Source organism: Micropterus salmoides, unplaced genomic scaffold (genome assembly GCF_014851395.1).
Source record: "Micropterus salmoides isolate LMB-PRFRI ecotype aquatic unplaced genomic scaffold, ASM1485139v1 Ms_hic_scaffold_4, whole genome shotgun sequence".
Lineage (NCBI taxonomy): Eukaryota > Metazoa > Chordata > Actinopteri > Centrarchiformes > Centrarchidae > Micropterus > Micropterus salmoides.
This window is the reverse complement of record NW_024043372.1, coordinates 36,842,493-36,863,166: the sequence shown is the minus strand read 5'-3', so window position 1 is coordinate 36,863,166 and position 20,674 is coordinate 36,842,493. Positions and strand designations below refer to the sequence as shown.

At 39.7% G+C, this 20,674-nt stretch overlaps 1 protein-coding gene across 1 annotated transcript in view; it reads right to left on the bottom strand.

The window, feature by feature from the left end:
* Positions 1 to 818: 818 nt before the first annotated feature.
* The window catches only part of mtmr14 (myotubularin related protein 14), a 30,758-nt gene continuing 10,902 nt past the window's right edge, over positions 819 to 20,674 (bottom strand). Inside the window, exons 8-19 of the mRNA XM_038695824.1 lie at positions 20,071 to 20,141; positions 19,902 to 19,976; positions 19,337 to 19,403; positions 13,026 to 13,111; positions 12,468 to 12,544; positions 10,941 to 10,977; positions 10,483 to 10,553; positions 10,138 to 10,196; positions 8,595 to 8,727; positions 7,655 to 7,831; positions 5,401 to 5,610; positions 819 to 3,698 (exon numbers count right to left, since the gene is read on the bottom strand). Coding sequence (XP_038551752.1) covers positions 3,518 to 3,698; positions 5,401 to 5,610; positions 7,655 to 7,831; positions 8,595 to 8,727; positions 10,138 to 10,196; positions 10,483 to 10,553; positions 10,941 to 10,977; positions 12,468 to 12,544; positions 13,026 to 13,111; positions 19,337 to 19,403; positions 19,902 to 19,976; positions 20,071 to 20,141 — 1,244 coding nt within the window. The 3' untranslated portion in view covers positions 819 to 3,517. The remainder of the gene's footprint in view (positions 3,699 to 5,400; positions 5,611 to 7,654; positions 7,832 to 8,594; positions 8,728 to 10,137; positions 10,197 to 10,482; positions 10,554 to 10,940; positions 10,978 to 12,467; positions 12,545 to 13,025; positions 13,112 to 19,336; positions 19,404 to 19,901; positions 19,977 to 20,070; positions 20,142 to 20,674) is intronic.

Sequence of the window (20,674 nt, the reverse complement as noted above, 5' to 3'; positions counted from 1 at the left end):
CACTTCAAAAACTTTCATTGTTATGCAGATGATACTCATTTTTTTCTATCAAGCCAGATGAATTTAATTAGTTTGCTAAACTTCAAGCGCGTCTTCAGGACATGAAGGATGACCAAAGTTATTGTTCTTGGCCCCAAACAACTCCGTGATGCCTTATCTAAAGATATAGTTACTCTAGATGGCATCGCCCTGGCCTCCAGCACCACTGTAAGGAATATCTGAGTTAATTTTGATCAGGATATGTCCTTTAACTCCCACGTAAAACAAACTTCAAGGAACAAAATTTTTCACCCACGTAATATTGCAAAAACCAGGACTATCCTCTCAAAATGATGCAGATAAACTACTCCCTGCCTGTGTTACTTCTAGGCTGGATTACTGATTTTTCTGAATTAGTCCCTTAAGACTCTCCAGCTGATCAAGAATGCTGTTGCCAAGTGCATGGTGTGAATTATTGAGTATGGTCTATAGATCTGCTCTATAGGAAAAATGCAATGAAATAACTTGTTATGAATTGGCACTATATAAATAAAATAGAACTGAATTCATTTAACGCAGCTTAACTTTGAATTTGATCAGGGAATTTGAAACATCCAGTTATATAACTGCTTTATGCAATCCCATTACATTTGGCAAATGTTACTCAGAGGTCTTATCTGTGTTAAGAAAGACCACTTATCAGCTCAGAAGCTAAGGGAAGATTATTATGTAGTGTAAATAGTTAATACATCTCACCATGGATAATAATGAATAAATCAAAAGCACACTTATAAAGCTACTGAGATTATCTGCTAAAGCGAGTTCACTGAACAAGAATGAAAGAAGCAAGTCAAAAAAATTTATTCACAATTCCCACCTGCTGCTCAGTTCCCCTTTCATTGTAGCCAGCCAAAAATTAACAAAAAGTTACTAAAAATGCATCAACTGTACAAAGAAAACTCAGAGAACATCAACGCAGCATTTTAATAAGACATTCTGAACTAAAATTAATTTGTAAAACAAGTAAAACCATAATATGCTGCAACTGAGATCAGCTTGGAGGATGTCATGCAAAACCAGCGAGTAAAAAGTGACACACTGAGTGAGAAAATTATTTGGGGAGCATTTGAAGTAACAGGATGAGAAATTTTCATACAATTACTATTTTCAGCAATTTCAAAATGACAGTGATTTTGCCATTGTCCTGTGATTGGCTGCTTAACAGCTACAGGCCGACAGCAGAAAATAAAAACAAATGATAGGAAACCCCGGCTGAATTAGAACTCTTTCAGTAAAGGTATCCAAAAAATACCGGGAACTGACAGGGAGGTGAAGCCATGCCTGAAAGTCTGACTCTGTCTCAAATAAAGCCAGACAGATGTTTCTACTGTCAGGGGTACAAAATTAAACCACTGCCCATGCAGAGAACTAATACATGTGATCATATATGTGAACCTTATACTAACAAATTCATTAATGCATCAAGAAAAAAGGGATGAAAACACACGGAGATTAAAAGGCAGCTCAGCAAATGTGTTTTTGTAGTACAAAAAAACAACAGCAAAAAAAAAAATAAAAATACAGAATTTGGCTTAGAATCTAGCAGAACCCCAAATTCTGCCAGGTAGAAGCACAGTTGAATATTTTGGGAAATGTGCTTATTCAAATTCTTTCTGACAGATGTGAAAATCGATACAAAGCTGGAGTCAGGACGTGGTTAGCCTAGCTTAGTATAAAGACTAGAAACAGAGGGAAACAATGTCAAATCGGAAAAAATACAGCTAACAGCTCTGATACTGACAGACTAACACATATCTTGTTTGTTTAACCCATACTTAAACAGAAATATAAATATAAAGAGCCAGAAATGCTGCTACTGGGCTAACAGATAAACTGGTCAAAAAAAGATTACACCATGCCCTGTCAAACTGCCATTTTTTACATTTCTGTTTGTGTATGTCCACATGTTAATAGTGTTAGTATGCATGTTTTTAAACTTTAAACAAAGCTAAGATAGCTCTTTCTTTGTGTGTCTTTGATAATCTAGGCTAAACAAGCCCCAGCTCTAGCTCTGTAACACAGAGACGTGATATTGGTGCCATTCTTTTCATCTCACTTTTGGAAAGAAAATGAATAAATGTATTTAACTAAATTCCGACTTGGGAAACCCCAAAAGCTTTATTGCAAAGCTAACACTGCTTATGATCTGCACAGTCAAATACTTCATTAACAAACAGCGGCAAACACCAAGCTCTTAAAACCATTTAAGAAACAGAAATGCACCTGAAACTAGACCAGAAGAAGTAGAGATCTGATCCAGTGTTACTGAAGATTAAAAAAAAAAAAGAAAAAAAAAGGCACAACAAAAGGTCCTGAGGTACAGCAGCCATGAAAACCGTTTGGTAACACAGACTAGTTTCAAATAAAACTTCCAACAGAATTCTCCCAAGAAAATTACTTTAAAGTGTAAATCTAGGCAAGAGTAGCCCAGGTAGAAAGGTCTGTCCAAATGTGACCTGAAAGTAGGCGCACATGTTTTTGAGAAACAGTTGTAGCTGGGCGGAAATCTCAGCACAGGCAGGAATCACATGGACCTCGCTTCACTGAAGTCTGGCGAGAAAGAAAAGGCATTCGGTTCATAGATTTGCTACCACAATGCTCAGTGCTTCTTGTGCTAGCATGTCAGTGCTACTGAAGAAGAAGAAATGTCTGGATATAGACAAAAGTAGAGGATATGGAGACATCAGACTGGCGAGGTGAAAAGATAGCTTAGATATGTTTGTCGCTTCATCTCCAGGACCATAGGGTTTCCCTTACAGCAGGAGGTCTTTTAACGTACATATGGCATGTGAACATTGTATTAAGACAGACTTGAACATTTGTCCTTATCCTTTAAGTCCAGACCTCAAAGCAAGCTCTAAAACTACTTAAATATTCTGACTTCAACTTGCTGTGCCAAATAAGAAACCGAAGAAAGCTTGGTGCCACGTCTGTCAGAACACAGTAAATGCTGTATTTATCTGCCTGAACAAAAGAACTTTCCTCTGCCCGGATCAGTTAAAAATAGCATCACAGAACTAGAGAACTAAAAACACATCTCTTCCTGTAAATGGGATGGTCACTGCAAGGACTCCTTAGAGATTTAACTATGAACAAGTTAAGGAAGAACAGAAGGGAAGGGAAGGATTCTTTATATTCTTCCTGTAACAGTACAGACCCCATGTTCTCAGCCATTTACATTTCACTATCCCTTTTTGATACTGTGGCTGAAACCATTTACCCTCCCTGAATGTGACAGATTAACTCAACATGGATGATTAAAAGTCCAGAGAAAAGTTGAAGCAGCACAACCCCCCCCCCACCCCCAAAGTCGGACATGTAAGGTTTGAAAACAAATTCAAGAAAAAAAACATTAATGCTTCACCCTGAACTGAACAGAGATGTTTGGCACTTCATTATACTGAGTCCAGACATGTTGAATCGACTGTGGATGGATGGATGGAAGCAGAAGGAGTGTCTGAAGTCACATTGGCAGGGTTCAGACGATGGCGTTGGTGCCCCGGAGGCCGACTCCGCGGGCGAACTGTTCCAGCAGGCCAGTGATGGCGCCAGAGGGGCTGGGCGCCGAGGACTTGAGGCCCACAGTGGAGCTGTAGGCTGCCAGGAAGACTTCCCGCACCGCCTCCAGACGGGCCTGACGCTCAGAGGGGAAGGGACACCTGGAGAGGAGAGAGGAGGGAAGGACAGGAAACAAGAGGGATTAAGATGAGCGGGCAGGAAGAAAAAGGTTAGGGAGGGAAATCCTATTTTAAAAGTGCTGTAAAAAGAAATCAGCCAAGAAATCAGAAGAGAAGAAGAACAGAATGACGCAGGCAGAGGCAGCTTGGATCAACCCCACTTGGGCCACAATGTACTCGTGAATTAAGCATCACAGACTCATCATCACCATCTCTCTGCTTCTCTCCCTTCTTCCCAGTTCCTCCGAATAAAGATGAATAGATGTTATTTGCCTTTTCCAACTGCAAGTGATGCTGGCGGGACACACTCAGTTTGGCAGTCAGATCAAGCAGAAATTAAAATGTCCCCCTGCTGGGAGCAGAGAGTAGGAGGATGAGTCAGAGGGAGAACCCAGTGGAAAATTAATCTCCCTTGATTCTCCCTCCCCATCTATTCCTTGGTTCAGTGGGGGGATCGAGAGCAGAGTCTTTAGATTCTGTGACAGTAAACCCCATCTCCTGACCAATAAATGTTTTACATGAACACGTTTGTCTTCCATTTGTTTTGTTTTTTGAAGATTACAGACCAAGTATAGTCTGAGCAGGACATTATACAGCTGAAAAAGTATCTTGTCAATGCTCTCTGTTGGACAAACACTGTTTCTAAGTTACCTCAAACATCTCTTTGGCATTTTTGTACTGCAATATTTTGTTATTTATAGGCAAACATACATGCCAATACTGCACACATGTAAGTGCCATCAGTGTAACACAGAATAAAAATTATGGTAAACATGCAATCCTGATGTTGTTGTTGTTGTCATTTACACATTTTTTTCTGTTTTCAGACAAGTATAAAATAGTAATTTCAATATCCAAAACTACTACTGTCGCGGAGCGGCATGTTACGGATATGTGTTGTCATCATCAACGCAACGCACAAATATTTGTCTGTTTAGTTTTGTCACCTTCTCCGTTCCTCTTCCATATTTTTATTTCCTGAGGGAGCTTGCTATAGTTATGCTTTATTCAGATATTGGGCGTTGAGACCATGAATAGAGCCAGATTCTGTGTTTTCTGTTAAAATTTTTCTGAATTCTGTGTTTTACAATTTAAACACCTTTTGTCATCAGAAACAGATTATATGACTCAGACCATACAGCCACGAAATCTTAAGAATTTGAGTGATTGCTGTCAAAATAAATTTAATACTAAACTTTTCTTCTATAATATGTGTAAAACAGTGGTTTCAGTATGTGCTAGCTGAAAGCAAACCAATCTTCCAATGGCAAACTTACTTCTACTGCGTATGCGTTCAAGTATAACCGGTCGGGAAAAGCGCTTTTAAAACCTTATTTTGTGGCAAAGTTGTCAAACTTTCTAAGAGATTTTTATAAGATTTAACTGCTGATTCTATTCATGTAATTTTTATGTCTAGGTGACCTGTAAAAGTGCAGTTCTGGCTCTCTCCCCATTCATTCAGAAAGGAGCCTGGTTTTCTTAGTCCCAAATAGCTGCCCGGAGGCGTTGCCAAGATGGCTGCCAAGTGGCATGACTTGCCTATAAGGACTTTGGTTATCCCCAAAACATACCCACTGAACCATCAGTAACATACAGGACTGCAACTAATGTTTTATTTAACAGAGTTCCAACAGAAAGCCTGACAAGAGGGAAAATGGTGGAGGGGTTGTACAGTGTTACTTACATTCTTCCACTGGGTCCTTCATCCTGAAAACTGAAGGGCAGCGGGGAATCGTAGGGAGCAGCAGCAGCAGCAGATGTGGTGGAGGAGACTGAAGCCAGGGGCGGAGGAAAGTGAGCATGGTCATGGATGCTGCCACAACCTGAAACTATCTGCCAACTCCCGTACTCTGTAGAGAGGGAGGAACCTGACCGAGTGTAGTCTGCCGCTAACCTGAGAAAGCCAAATAAAAGAGAGTGAGGATGTCAAAGAACTAAAGACAAAATGACAAAGAAAGAAAGAACAAGCAGAACAGATAGGACTGAATCTCCCTTTCATTTTGTCTAGATTGTTACCGAGCATCCGGGTATTCACAGGTCTTCCTCACTGCATAACGAAATACTATCATCTCTAAGGCTTAGCTAATAGACTACAATTAACAGATAATAAGCAGAGCTGTCGCTCCACCTTCAGAAGTGATTGCTGATTTCATTAGCTAAGCCATACAAAAATGGATGTTATGCCCGCCAACAACTGTGACCTGTTGTAGGTTCTGGAAATCTCAACTCTCTCATATTTAGCTGGTTTTAAATGACCACAAATAGGGGCGTGACGAGACAATTTGTTCACGCGACAAGACACAATATTGGGTTCACAAGATTGAGACGAGATGAAAATTCTGAGCATTAAGACTTAATTTCCTGCATTCTCGTCACACACCTAATCACAAACAAACAAAGATTGAGATGGGATTAGGGCTGGGCGATATGGCCAAAAATGTTACCACGATAAAAACATTTCATACCATTCGATATCGATAATTATCACAGTAAAATGTCAAATCGGTATTCCTTTCAAGTTTAAAGGCTGATTTTTGCTCCTGAGTGAAAATTGAAGAAACCAGATGGTTAATCATGTGGTTAAACTTTTCTTTATGGTCAGACTGTGACAAACACTTGACGCCAAACAGCAAATCTGAGGTAGAACACTCAAAACTATTAAGATAAAATCTTTTTCAACAAATGTGATTAGTAAATCTTTTTTCAGTCCCTTTTCCTCAACAAAATAAATATTCTTATAGAAAAATTTAAGGCTAATTTGTCTGTGATTCAAATGAATTAAACCAAATATTTATTGACGATATATTTAACATTTATTATATTGATATTGAGGGAAATTATATTGCGATAATTATCATTACTGTTTTATTGCCCAGACAGTTGGGATGTGTGGTTACATACAACCCCAAAACCCTAACACCAAGTCATTGTTCTTGGTCTTTCCACGTATGTGTCCGCCAGCCTTTAAGACATCTTCTGTTTCTTGATATGCCAACTTGCACAGGTTTACATGTTGTTTCTTGATTATTGGCATCATTGCATAAAAATCAACTCTTTAGGTACTGAACCCAGCCAGTGATATTTTGGTAACCTGGGGAATTTTTAGCTGACCATGTTTGAGTGAGCTGTGTGAACATATATTTTTACTAGTTATCTCCTCCAATATTGATTGGAGTAGAGATCTCTTCTTTACCCACTAACTGAAATCAACACAGCAACCTGAAGGTACATAATTGGCCTTTTCTCCTAAGAGGGACAGGCAAAAAATAGCTCCTGCAACCCAGCTAATTGATGGAAAAAGTAATATTAAATAACAAAAAACAGCAACAACGGAAAAAGAGTCCTTCCAGATTTAGCGCAGGTCACCAAAATCCACATAATCTAAAATACTGATTAAGGTGTACGTTTTTGTTCCAGGGGCAGCAAAGCTAATGGCAGAATCAGATATCAATCAAATGCAGCTGTACACACCCATACAGTTCTGATCTAATTAACTAAAGTGGAAACACCTGTGTGGATGTGTTTGGACAAGCGCAACGACAGCACAGTCCCGGTTTATTAGTCCTAAAGTGTGTTCTAATAATGTAAGATGGTTTTCATTTTATTTCAGTAATTGCTGGGATAATTCATATACACATAATGTGAACACGGCAAAATTATTGTTTCATATTCAGTGTCGAAGCTGAGCACCAGAGGAAGAGTCTTTCTCATTGCCTATGCATGAGCTGCCGTTTTAGGCCACAGGCTCTGTTGATGTACGAGATGTATGAGAGTCAACCTGCCCGTGAGTAAAATGAAGAAGCTCCAGAGCTAAAGCACTGTGCCTCTGGTGATCATCCAAAATTTACATTACTGAAGTTAAGTGTGTGTATAAAAATAATGAGGCCATGCAAACTTGGACTGGCTGACAGCTGATGGAGTCTTATCATCTCACTCACCTTCTCCCAGGGACAGCCAATGGGCTGCTGCCTGTGCGCGTGGTGCCGTGTTCTGATTGGTTGGAGGAGGACGAGCTGGAAGACCTGGCCTCGTTGAGTGGATGGGAGAGGTGCTCGTCCAGAGGGTTTTGTTTATTCCAAATAACCATTTGGGGAGAGGAGGTGGCAGCTTTCCTCCTGAGGAGAGAAAAAGTACATCAACATTCAGAGAAGGATTGTAGTCAGTCAAATTCTGGCTAAGGTCCTGTTAAGATGACCATTAGTGCTACATTAACATTTTAATGAGACCACAGCGTGGCTCTGTGTGAGCTCTGTGTTTTCATTTTGTTTTGCTACAATGCAATAGAATCTCATCTGGCAACACCCTATGTTGGAATGTGAAGTACAAGCAAGCATGAGCGCACATTCCTGGTTAATTTTTGACAGTATTTCTACCGTTAACCTCACAACTGAGACTCGGGATCTCTGTATCTGAGTGCTGTGAGCACTTCTGCATGTAGTTATATGAACTGTAGTTTATTTGCTCCCTGAAGAATTTGTACTTGTACACTCCTTCCCTTTTTTGTTTATTATTCTGTTTCTGATGTGGAAATCCACTGTCATCACCCATGTCAATGTATGCAAAGCATTGTGGGTTGTTCCCTTGAGTAATATCTGCAGTTGAGACATTTTATTTAGAAAGAAACTGATCCACCCCACACAAAAAGACCCAAATATTAAATCACGGTCTGGTATAAGACACCCAAGTAGCCCAGACATACCCATTAGCAAAAGCCCACATGACCAGAACATTGGCATACTACAGCCAAACACGGCCAATATGTCAAAAAGGGACGAGGTATAATCCTTGTTACATAATCTAATAACTTAACAAAAAATCTAAAATTAAAAAATATTTTAAAAGAAATGAATATTGTGAGCCTGCATGTGTGATACTGACCAGCTAGAGGCCTGGGGTTGGCTGGAGAACAGGTCCACAGTGTCGTGTGTGAGGCTGGAGGCACCGCCCGCCTCCTCAGTGATGAGGGAAAACTCGCTGCTCAGACTGGTCACACTGCCGCGTTCTCTCGACTCTGAAAGCAAACACACATCAGGGCTGTTCAGGTTCTTAACTCAGGTGTACAGAGAGCTGAAATGAAACTGGAACTTTTCTAGACTACAGAGATTACAGCTAAAAATAATTACTTTTGAAGAGAGCATTTATAGATATGAAACCAAGTCACTATGATCTAAGTTCCCATGCTGTTGCGCTTGTAGTTTTTCCCATGGGAGCTGTAGTTTTTTTCTATGCTAATATCACAAAAATACCGTATTGGGACACTTAATGTACGTGAGCTATTGATTGTTTTTAATTTCACCTATACTTTTCCAGTTACAATGTCAAAGACGTCCGCTGTCAAGAAGATCTATACTCAGCACTTCTGTGCAGTATTGGAAGTAGAGACCTTCTGCATTGCAACATTGTTTTATGCCAGCAGTGTCTATAAATTACAAAAACTTAAAACATTTAGAAATTTAAGCTACGCAAAACACATTTAAAAAATAGTTTCACTATTCGACACAACAGGTAGACAAACCTCGACCCTCAATCCAACATGGAATACTGAATGCCATAAAGCAGTGTACTGATGCGAATTCAAGGCTCTACTGAAGTCTGCAGACAAAAGGTTTGTGGTGTTTTCGATTTAAGCCTTGCAATTTTACAAAGAGATGAAAGCGCCGTGTTATCACCCAGAGTCTCATTGCTTTGTCTCAGCCCCGACGCCGTCTGTGCTCGGAGCACTCAGAACCTTTGTTATTCCTCATTGCATCAGTCCAGAGGCAAGTGGCAGGAGCTCCCAATGCTGCTACAACTACGTCACCAAACAAAGTTGGTCTGAGATAAACTAATGACACATTTAATGCTTTTCCTTCACAGGTTGCGTGTAGAGTACAGGTGCTCAAAAGGAAAATGTTCTAATTGCTAGACAGTTGCTGCTATGATGCTAACTGGCCACTAGTACCCAGTTCCATGAAGCATCCTGACTTCATGTTTTCCATTCAAATTCACTGAATGTTTTTTTGAGAATAAACCAAAAAAATACCTGTAGTCCCATATTTAGGCTACATCCTTACATGTACTTACCCTTATTAATTGTGCATAGTTCTTTAAAATCAGTGTAGCATTGCAAACTAGCTCATTACACAAAAGAAACTTTCAGAAACCATAAAAAGACGTTTTAAAAAGTGTTTTTCCTATAGAAAGTGGAGTTTTTTCTGACTGGAATAAAACTTGACTGTTTTATAACAAAGCTTTGACATCAAAAACCCCAGGTTTAGCTTTCTGTACAGAGCCACCAACCGATAGTTAACAGAACAAACGTACAAACACTACTAAAAGTACACTAAATAAAATTCATCTGAGAGTTAAATAAGCCAACATCCATGCTGCCCTATATCCAGGCCTGTGTGGCAGGAGCAATGTATAAGACACACTGACTTACTTAGTTGGCAGAGTTCTTCCACAGTGAAATCACTGTCTTTGAAGTGGGAGTTCTTCCTTCTGAAAGAAACAAGAATGATGATGACATAACATCAGAAAGAACATGAAACAAGGTTTGATACTGGAAATTGCACACAGCTGAAATGTGCCTTCAGAAGCTGGTTATTCACTGAGTTAGTTATTTACTGTATCTATGAATGTTACTATACGCCATCGGCATCAGATAACTATAGCTTTATAAACAAAAAAAAAAATATATATATATATATCTCTCTCTCTCTCACAGGAAAAGCTTCACAAGGAAGGAAGCAAGAAAGAAAGAAAGAACATAAATGGAGAAACATACCTCTGTTTCTTAACAGCAGAGAACTTCTCTGAGACAATGTGCTTCAAAAAATTGAAGCAAAAAAAGAAAATCTGAGGGAGAAAAAACATTTTGATCAGACACACGTCACTGTTAGATCAAGACAACCAGCCAGTAAAAAAAAATGTTGTTTTTTGTTTAAACCGAGCTATATTATTTTCATCATCATTATTTTTTTTATTTTATTTAGAAAAGAGTCATGTAGAATTTTTATGTATTGTTCCAGAGCTAACTTGCTAAGCTATTTTTTTTATCTGCAGTCCCTTGGCAGATTACAATTAAAATATCCACACAATATCCACACATAATCAAAGTTACACAGAGTAGTACATCACACACACACACACACACATCATGTCAGCAACAAGAACATGTTAGACAATATTTTTTTTAAATCATAAAAAAAAACAAAAAAAAAAACACAACAACTTTCAACTGACCTCCTCCCCTTTGGAGAGTCGATCTGGCAGCATGTGACTGGAAACAGAAACAGAAAAATGTACTGCATTACATGCCCGTTGCAACTCATTTATGTAGAAACAACTACTCAACAAAATCCCATGTTTCAACAGTTTTTATATTAAAGAGATGGTATTATGCTTTTTGCCTTTTCCCCCCCTCTCCTTTATTGAGTTATTATCATTTTTGTGCAGGCAATAGGTTTGCACATTGAAAAAGTCCAGCCCAAAGGGCGTTCCCATCTCCCACGGAAAACTCTACTCTGAACTGCCTGACAGCTCGTTTGTAGTCCCGCCTTTTCCCTTTCATCCCTGTGACGTCACAGCAAAATGCGCGTCACAACGCTCGCCAAGCAGCTAGTCCGACACGCCCTCAGAAACACTGAGCTGCAGCACACAGTGACAAGATGTTCGTCTGCTGCCTCTCCTCTCCCTTCCAAACACTAGCTACCCTCCAGGCAGTCTGTGGACATAAAGCTGCAGCAGTGTGCAGTATGACAAAAATAAGGTGTTTTTTTAAAATGAAACCATCTAAACCTGTTCTGGTACAACCCCTAAATAAGATTTTGAACATTAAAATGAGCATAATACCACCTCTTTAATACTAAATGGAATGAGTGCAAGTATTGTGAAAGTCTTACAGGGATGCATGAAAACTGATCACTGTTGCTTAATTTAAGTGAACAAAGGCTTTTTTGGAGTTAGGGCTAGCTGGCCCTTTTACTCAGCTGATCAAAGCATAAGTCAAGGACTTCACTGGGGATCATTATGCATATTCTAAAACCATTATTTGCTTTCTATGTTCTATTTCCCTTTAACATATCAAGACTGCTTTAAAAATGAATAGTTCAGAAAGTGCACAAGCTCTGGTGCAGAATCTACATTACTCTCTTGAGAGTGATTTTGTAACAGTGACGCTGCTCACAATGTTTATGGCTATGAAAGAGTACAGAAATCAATAGATTACGCCACAAATAACCTGAAGTCCAAATATGATTCAGTTGTGAGTGATGAGGTGAAGTGCAGCAGCCCTCTCTTTTATCCAACTCCTTCACGCGCAAACACACCTTGGCCAGTATCCCGAGGGCTGGGGCAAGCCTGCTGATATATAATTACACGAGCTAGCTGGCAGTGAAGGAGCTTTTTACGAGACTGCCCCTGATGGGCTCAAATTGGAGAGATTGTGCTGGTAATTATGGAAGGAGAACCCCAAGAGAGAGTGTGTGTGCGTGACAGAGAGAGAAAATGTGGTGAGTGGGAGGATAAAAGACGTGGTCAAGAGCAAAGCCAGAGCCGTCTCGTGTTGTCCTGGCCTCCCTCTCCCACTGCTCCCGGTGCTTCATTAACCAGTCACTTTTCAATTATGTGTCGCAGACAAACACGGTGCCTCTCAAACCAGATGTCGCACAGAACTTGTAAATGCACCTCTAAAGTATTTATGCTGCCTAATGCGCTATGAGTTATGACTCAGTGTACTCATGAAATTATGATGTAAATGATCATTTTTACCCGAAGAGGAACCAATCATAAGCGATGGTCAGATACAGGATCTCGGCCGGCTCCAGGCTGGCGTGCACCGCACCGTCCTGGGAAAAATATATGACAAGATCAGCAAGAGCAAATCAAACATCCCATGTTAAATAAAACACCATGGGCCAATCATCCACAAGATGTCATGCAGCTCCGCACACATAAACTGGGTTTCTTATTCTGTTTGAAAAGCACTCCATATGTGTTTCATGAGAAGCTTCTAGTATAAACCACGTATTGAGAAAAAGATTACACATTTATAAACATAAGGGTTCAATTTTTAATAAAGGCAGTCACTACAGCACAGACTAATTAGAGTACATGTTTGAAATGGTAAATTAGTTTTATGTGGAGAGGTATGAATGAGGAGGGGTGCTGGGGCCGAGGCAAATGGATTCAGCATGGGATTACCAAAGTCACTAATGAATGTTACAGGGGCCAAATAAGCTGCCGGGTGACTAAGGGTCACGTGGAGAGACACCAGGGGAGAATAAAGAAGATGAAAAGACAGAAAAAGAAGGAACAGTAAGAACTTACTGCCCACAGAGAGAGCCTGAGGAGGGACACAAAGAGAGGCGTCCGGTCCCAGCCTGATATGCAGTGCACCAGGAGGCCACTCTCATCTGAAACAACACACAACATCACCTACAGAGCCAACAGCAACACTGTGTCCCTTCATAACCTACCAGGACTAAAAACAAAATCTTTCAGAAAAAAAGCATTCATTTACAGTATGTATTCAAATACATCCAAAAGGATTTATAAAGGCTGTACACGCTGACCTACAAATACAAATATGGGTAAACTCAGAGTAACCAGGGCCCCGTTTCAGAAAGCGGGATTAGTGAAAATTCTGAGTATGTTCAGCCTGAGATGAGGGAAACTCTGAGTTTTCCGTTTCAGAGAGCGAGATCAGATAATCCCTAGACCAGTAACTCCGGCAACTGATGCTGTGAAGAGGAGGTGAGCTTCACAGGATAAGCTGGAAAACCGTTTCTCTCTGACTCCTCCCCTCCTGCAGAGCCTGAGGCGGCTGTCTGACACACCGTTTCATTTCCTCATCTATTCTGTCGATATCTGAACACATTTACATCTTTAAAAATTTGAAAATCCCGGTTAGATAGGCTATTAGTTTTTTTTTTTTTACCCAAACGTGATCTTGAACATGACCGCTTTATGATCAATCTGCCGTCGATGTATGGACAGATCTCCGCACATCGTGGATTTGTCCTCAGCACAGAATAAAATCTATGTCCGTCTTTAACGCTGTGACTCTGTGGACAGTTGCACTGAAAACACTTAGCTGTGTGCTACAATACTGCAGTAGTCACTGTTAAATATGTAACCTATAAAACTGATCAATGAACAGTAATCTTTCATATTGTAGGCTGGTCGATTGGAACATTCCTATCGTCATTATCAACTGGAGATAATGTGACTGTTTGAGTGAGGATGACTGTGGTGCAGCTGAAACAAATAGGCCTAAATAAGGTTAATAAGATTTTTCCTTTATAAGCTGCTGATAGTCTGAATGTGTTTTGACAGCATTAATAAAATACGAAATGAGCAAGATTTTATTAATGTAAAATTGACATCTAAAACTTTAACCTATAGACACATTTTCCACTGCAAAAAATAATGAATAGGCTAACCTGCTGGGTATGACTATGACTTTACAATCACAGGTCCACGAGTAAACTGTGTCTTACATTTGATCTACAGCCTACGTATTTTCATAATCAGGTAGCCGATGTAATGTAATGAGCTGTAGCACTTTATTATTCATTAAGGAAATTCCAGTCTGGTAAATGATGAATGAGTAACGCTGTGTAGTAGCCTAATAATGTTAATGCGTTGATCCTTCTTCCACTCCTGTGTTTTAGAGCCTCTCAGGTTCCGCGTTGGCACGCATTCATATTAGGCCTACTAGCTCCACCCAATTAAAATGGAGACTCTGCTTTTATTTACCCGTTGCCATGGTGAATTGTAGTATCAGCGCTCCATTGATGATGGCTTTTTTTGATCCCCACGCACGCGCTTCTATCAGGCTCAACATACTCAGGGTTGATTGAACTTATTCTGATCAGCTGTTCTGGAACTGAAAATGGAACAGAGTTCCCCACCTCAGGCTCAATCAGGGATAAGCTCAGAGTTTGTTATCTGAAACAGGGCCCTGAACTCATCGTGTTGGTGTCCATCAGATGAATGTTAGTCCAATAATAACAAAAATAATAAATCTATTGTGGGGTCATCCCTATGAGTGACAACTTTGGTATTTTGGTAGAGCGCACGGTGCACAGGTGAAACGAGAGGCACAAACAGTTGGGAGCTTACTTGAGATCAGGCAGCGCAAAGCCAGCTGTTGGTATTTTGGAGGGAAATTGGGGCTTAGACTTTGCGTTGAGAACAGATTCTCAGAGTCATGTCTGTTTTTGACGCAAAGTCAGTCTGATGTCCATCTGATGATTCTCTCAACAAGGGAAAACAATACTTGGAGCAAATGTACAGCAATGACACAAACTAATCCGGAAATAAAGTCACTCCCCAAACACTGCGTTTAAAATCGGCATTGAAAAATGTTTAATGGGATTAAAGCAGGAACAGCTGTAAATCCGTCTGCACTAGAAATGAATGAGTGACTCTTAGGATTCTGCTGGCCACAGCAGCTTTATATTGTATGAAATGTTGACTGTGAATTACTGTAATCTGCATTCAATAAAGCCGTAGTCGTACATTTGAAATAACACACCTGGATTTAAACATTTTTCAATACCTAGCCAGGTAAGACTCCTGAATTCCAGAGTGAAAACATATGGCGTGCTTATTGTAAAAAGACTCACTAAAGACTTTTATGACCTTTATATTATATTTAAAGTATAAACTCTATATTGAAGTCAAAATGTATCTCTACCTTAACAAATCCTCAATTTCACTGCTCATGCCTTAGATAAAATTAAATTTTATAATGGTAATGATATGCCAAGCCAACACTGGAAATGATGGTGGGCTATCGGCTAGCTAACATCAGATGGCAAATTTTTTGGCTAATAATGAAACTGAAGGTAGGAAAGTTAAGTGTATTAAACAAGCTAGTTAGCTAACTACTGACATTAACCTGCATGAGCTTGTTGTGTGATGCACCGGACTTTAATGAGCCGCTGCGAGTGATGCAGGCAGACAAGACGCTCAACTAACGTCACGGTTGATAAATGGTATGGTCCATTTTAGGGGCATCTGAAACCATATCTCAAGATTCTTGAGGCATAATTCATGAATGAGAAGAGAATAAATCCGATAATACAGACTGGGACATGGTTAGGGTTGGGTATCGTTCCAAATTTTACGATATCAGTACCAAAACCAGTACCCTTAAAGTGATACAGGTACTAATTTGTGATCCAGGTACTTCATTCGATACCTTGTGTAAAATGCCACCTGTTGAAGCCATAGTAGGTGATTGGTATTATTTTTATTGTTGTTTTTAACAAGCAAGGTGATTCATTTTCTTTTCTTTTTCCTTTTTTCAAATACCTGTTACATATGATATTGGGATACTATATAAGGTCACTCCTCCTCAAAAGGTTTTATAAGTTTGTTGAACGTAAACAATTATAATTAATAATTGATAATTATATTGTTAACTTTCGATCAATAAATCTTGAAGAGCTGAATCAAAATGTCTCCGTGAATGCTTTTGAGTCGCAAACCTCCAAACAGACGACAGTAAGGAGAAAACGAGTAAGGAGTCCGTTAGAACAAGTCATTAAACTAAAATAAAGGGAGGGTAAAGAAGCAGGTTACCGTCTGTGCACACATGTGAAACACGGCGCAGCGCAGCCTGTTGGTAACGTTCAATGTGACTGGCAGAAAATTGGATAGGCCTATTTGACACTGCTCGCCACCGGTCAGAGCCGAGCAGACGAAATAAACGGCCTATTTCAGTCCCCAGCTGATCAATCTGTGCATCTCTAGCTGTAGAAGATGACTTCCAGTCCAATAAGTTGTTAAACAAGCTACCAAACAAGCTAGATAATGTTTTAATAACAGAGGGGGCTCATGGAAAAACAATTCGTTTTAAGTTTTTGTCCTGATTAATGTATTAATGACTCAGCATCATCTGTATTAAAGACAAGAATCAGTTCATCCAATGTTTAAAGTGCATAAAATAGTTCTGCCAGCCTGCTTAACATTACTGGAGTTTCACAACTACTGACGGATTTGAACTGGTTTTCTGCCACCGGACGCCTGTGAGAGGGAAAGCAGGCAGTGGACCAAACCACTGTGAGGAAAGAGAGGGGGGGACTCAAAATGTTTCTAAACTTAAAAAGCACTTAATTGCCCTGTTTGTGTTTGTATTGTTTTAATATTTACACAATTGTTTTAAGTATATATCATTATATTATTTGATGGTTTTTAAAGGGGGGGGGACATGACCCCCCCGTCCCCCCAGTGATTTCCGCCTATGGGCTTAACAAACTGAGCGTATCCCTGAGCTCTGAGTTGACTGAGCCTGAAGTGGTGGTCAAATCAGGTAGCGCTAGAAATATGAATGCGTGCGACTGCGGACCATGATAGGCTATTTATCTTAAAACGCAGGAGTGGTGGAAGGAGCTATATGTTAACAAAATTACATTTTATTTAGTGTAGCTCGTTCATCATTGACCAGACTGGACTTTCCTTAATGAATGATAAAGTGCTGGGCCTCCCCAACAGCCCAAAACATTTCATTTTAAATACGAAGGCCTATTTATTCAGCTGTAACCTGACAGGACACAGTGCAGGTGGTAATAACTTAAGATCAAAACATGGATCAAACAGATAAGACACAGTTTACTCATGGACCTGTGCCTACAAAGTCACAGGTCCCACCCCGTTAGGCCAAAGGTCACTAATAGGCGGCCGTCCTCTCCGGACCCGGACTTACTGCCGATCCATTTCTGAGAATTACTACCTCGTAATGGAGCATTTCCATTTTAAACCGCGTAGCTTTTCTACCATTTACTGTGCTGGTTTAGCAGCACAGGAAACTCACAGAGCATGTGATGCTGCTCAGCCAATCAAATCTGTGCATTCCGATAAACGTTGTGAGTTCAGTCCACAGGGAGAGAGGAGACGAAAGAAAAAAGAGATTTCACATGGCTTTTAATCAAGAATGTACAGATTCTAACATGTACATTCCTCACACGGGCAAAACGAGAATATCTCATAGATCTCCAATCGCAGCTGGAGCTAGAGCACATGTTTCTCACTGAAAAAGAGCAAGTAGGAAAGTGGTATATAAGAGGGAATGAAAGAGAAGCGGAGACATTAAAGTGTTTCGTATAAAATTGGTTGAGACTCCACTTCATCACTTCAAGCTACACTTTTTATTTAGCACTTCATTTTCAGATTAAGGCAGCCTTTAGTTAAATTAAAATTAGAGTAGTTATTATTTATTATCCTTTCAGTTTGATATGAAAACCGACAGTAAATATTATTGAAATATTATTTGACAGTCAGATGTTGACTAAAAACAAATGTTGATACAACTAGGCTATATAATGTGGTAGGCTACTGAATGATGACGCAAATAGTCTTTATGGTGACCTTTGCTTCGGGAAATTTTCTCTAACTGGACCTCTTTGAATTTTAATTGAATACCCCTGCTGTAGGCTAATAGGTTGGTTTTTTTTTGCAGTACAAAATGTGTCTAGGTTCAAACTGACTAGAAGCTAATGAAAACTCACATTTTTCAAAAACTTACTTTTAAACTACATTTATTTGTTTCAGCTACACCACAGTCATCCTCACTCAGAAATATTCACATCATCTCCAGCAGAATAACTACGATAGGAATCTTCCAATCAGTGCGACTAATTGCAACATGACAGATGATTTTTCATTGATCAGTTACAGCTTTATAGATCTACAGAAAAGTTTCATTTTAACAGTGATTACTGCAGTTGTAGCCCACGCTAAGTGTCTCCGTGCCAACCTGACAGCTGCCTTAATGTCCACAGAATCAGTTTTATAAAGGACTGTGTCGCCTATAGGTTTTATTGTGAGGATGACTCGCAATGTCCAGAGATCGCTGTCTCTGTCCATTTCTATGACATGTTTATCATAAAAGCGGTCATGTTGAAGACCATGTTTGGGTAACAAACTAATATCTAATCTGCATTTAGATTTTTTTTTTTTTTACTTCTGCAAATGATATCCATGTGCTTTTGATATCAACAGTGAGAATGAGGAACTGAAACGGTGTGTCAGACAGCTGCTGCAGGGTGGAGTCAGAGAGAAGTAAACCTCCTCCCGAGGTTACTGATCTATTTTTTGCATCTTCAAATTGGTTGTTATTTCTGACCAAACCAAAAGCTAAAGATATTTAGTTTACTATCTCAAAAGACAAAGACAAGCAGCTAATCTGCATACAGAGAGGCTGGAACTAGAGAATGATTAGTGAGTCTTTGTTTGAAAAATGACTAAAACGATTAATTGATCAACAAAATGAACTATTAAATTAAATACATAAGTTGTTTTGTCAATTAAATAATTGATTCTGCACATCTGTACAATCCTAAATTATTCAATATAACCAACTGATTGACAGAAGATGAGTTTTTTACTATTGATACACTTGGGAAGCATTTTTAGCCCTTACTTTGATTTCTGCTAACTAGAAAATGGGTTGGTCATTACTTTAAAATTGACTCCATAAATAATCAATAACAGACTAAGCATCATTTATTAGTTGCAGTTCTTTCTCATATTCCAATTTTAACCCACACCTAAGTCACAATCCTAAACTAACATTAATCCTCAACAAAACCGTATCTGATCCTACTCCTGCAAACACAACCGCCACCTACCATCACTGTTGATGATGTGGAGCAGCAGCTTTAGGTAGTTCTGGGTCTGCTCCACCAGGTCCCACGACTGAATAAGACAAACACACACAGGGTAAATACACTCTGGTAAAACAGAGAAACCGAAGCACTGGTTTCACAGTGAGGTTTTAAACCAGACAATGTTCCCCTTCTATTCACCACACTGTCTGGCAGTAGCATACAGATTCTGTATCGGCTTGTTCCAGCTCTTTGTTTGATCAAATAAAACATTTAAAACTCTTCATGCACATTATTCGACCTTACATATATAGAAGTTTTAGATTCTAAAATAAAGTTACGGTCTGTGGGTTTGTGCTTTAAAGCTCACTGACTCACACTGTGTAGCCAAACATTGTTCACTCTACCCATCACTGTTTGCGTGCAGTGCAAGTGGTTATGAATCATGACCAAAGCACTTTGCAGGTTGGACAACAGATGGCACTGACACACCACAAATATCACAGAGAAAAACTGAGTAAGAGCTGGTGGAGTGCGCAGAGCTGAGTCCAACAGAGTGAAGAAATGAAATGAAAAGAGAAGAGGTAACCTGGTATTGAGTCCAGTCGATGTTCAAGTTTTGAGTAAAGCACACAGGGATTGTCAAAGGAGCGTCCACATAGTCCTGTCAGTGGAAAACACAGTGACATGCGATTAATCCAACAGAGCCACGTTACTGTATATTCACAGAGTGAACAGACTCAGAACGGTCTCTATACCTGATTCCAGTTGAAAACCAGACCCTCTGCTGTGTAGTCTCTGTCTTTGTAGTCTTTAAAAAACTCACACCCTAAAAAAAACAAGAAGAAATATAGTTACTCACCACTCATTCAACACACTTTGCCCTAACCGTAACCCTAAGGCACCAAATGTGGCCCTCATCTTGAAGGTCCAGTGTGCCATATTTCTGAGGATCTATTGACAGAAACGCAATACAGGATGCATAACTATGTTTTAGACCCTACATAATGAACAGTTACTTTTTTTTTACCTTAGAAGAGCCATTTCTATCTACATAACCGCGGGTCGCCCATTCCATGGACGTTGCCACGTTGAATGGTAATTAAGATTGCTATCTCTCCCTTAAACGGCATCGTCAACAATGAAATTTCACATCGACGAATTTTTATAGTTGACGTCGTCGATTACGTCGACTAATCGTTGCAGCCCTACTCTGCTGTCTCAGAAGAGACGCCTTTTGTGCTGTGTCAGCCACCGTAGATGTCCTACGCTCTTTGAAAGGGTAGGGGGCAGTGGTAGACTGGAAAGTTGGTGGCAATTCACAACCCTCACCACTAGATGCCACTAAATCTTACACACTGA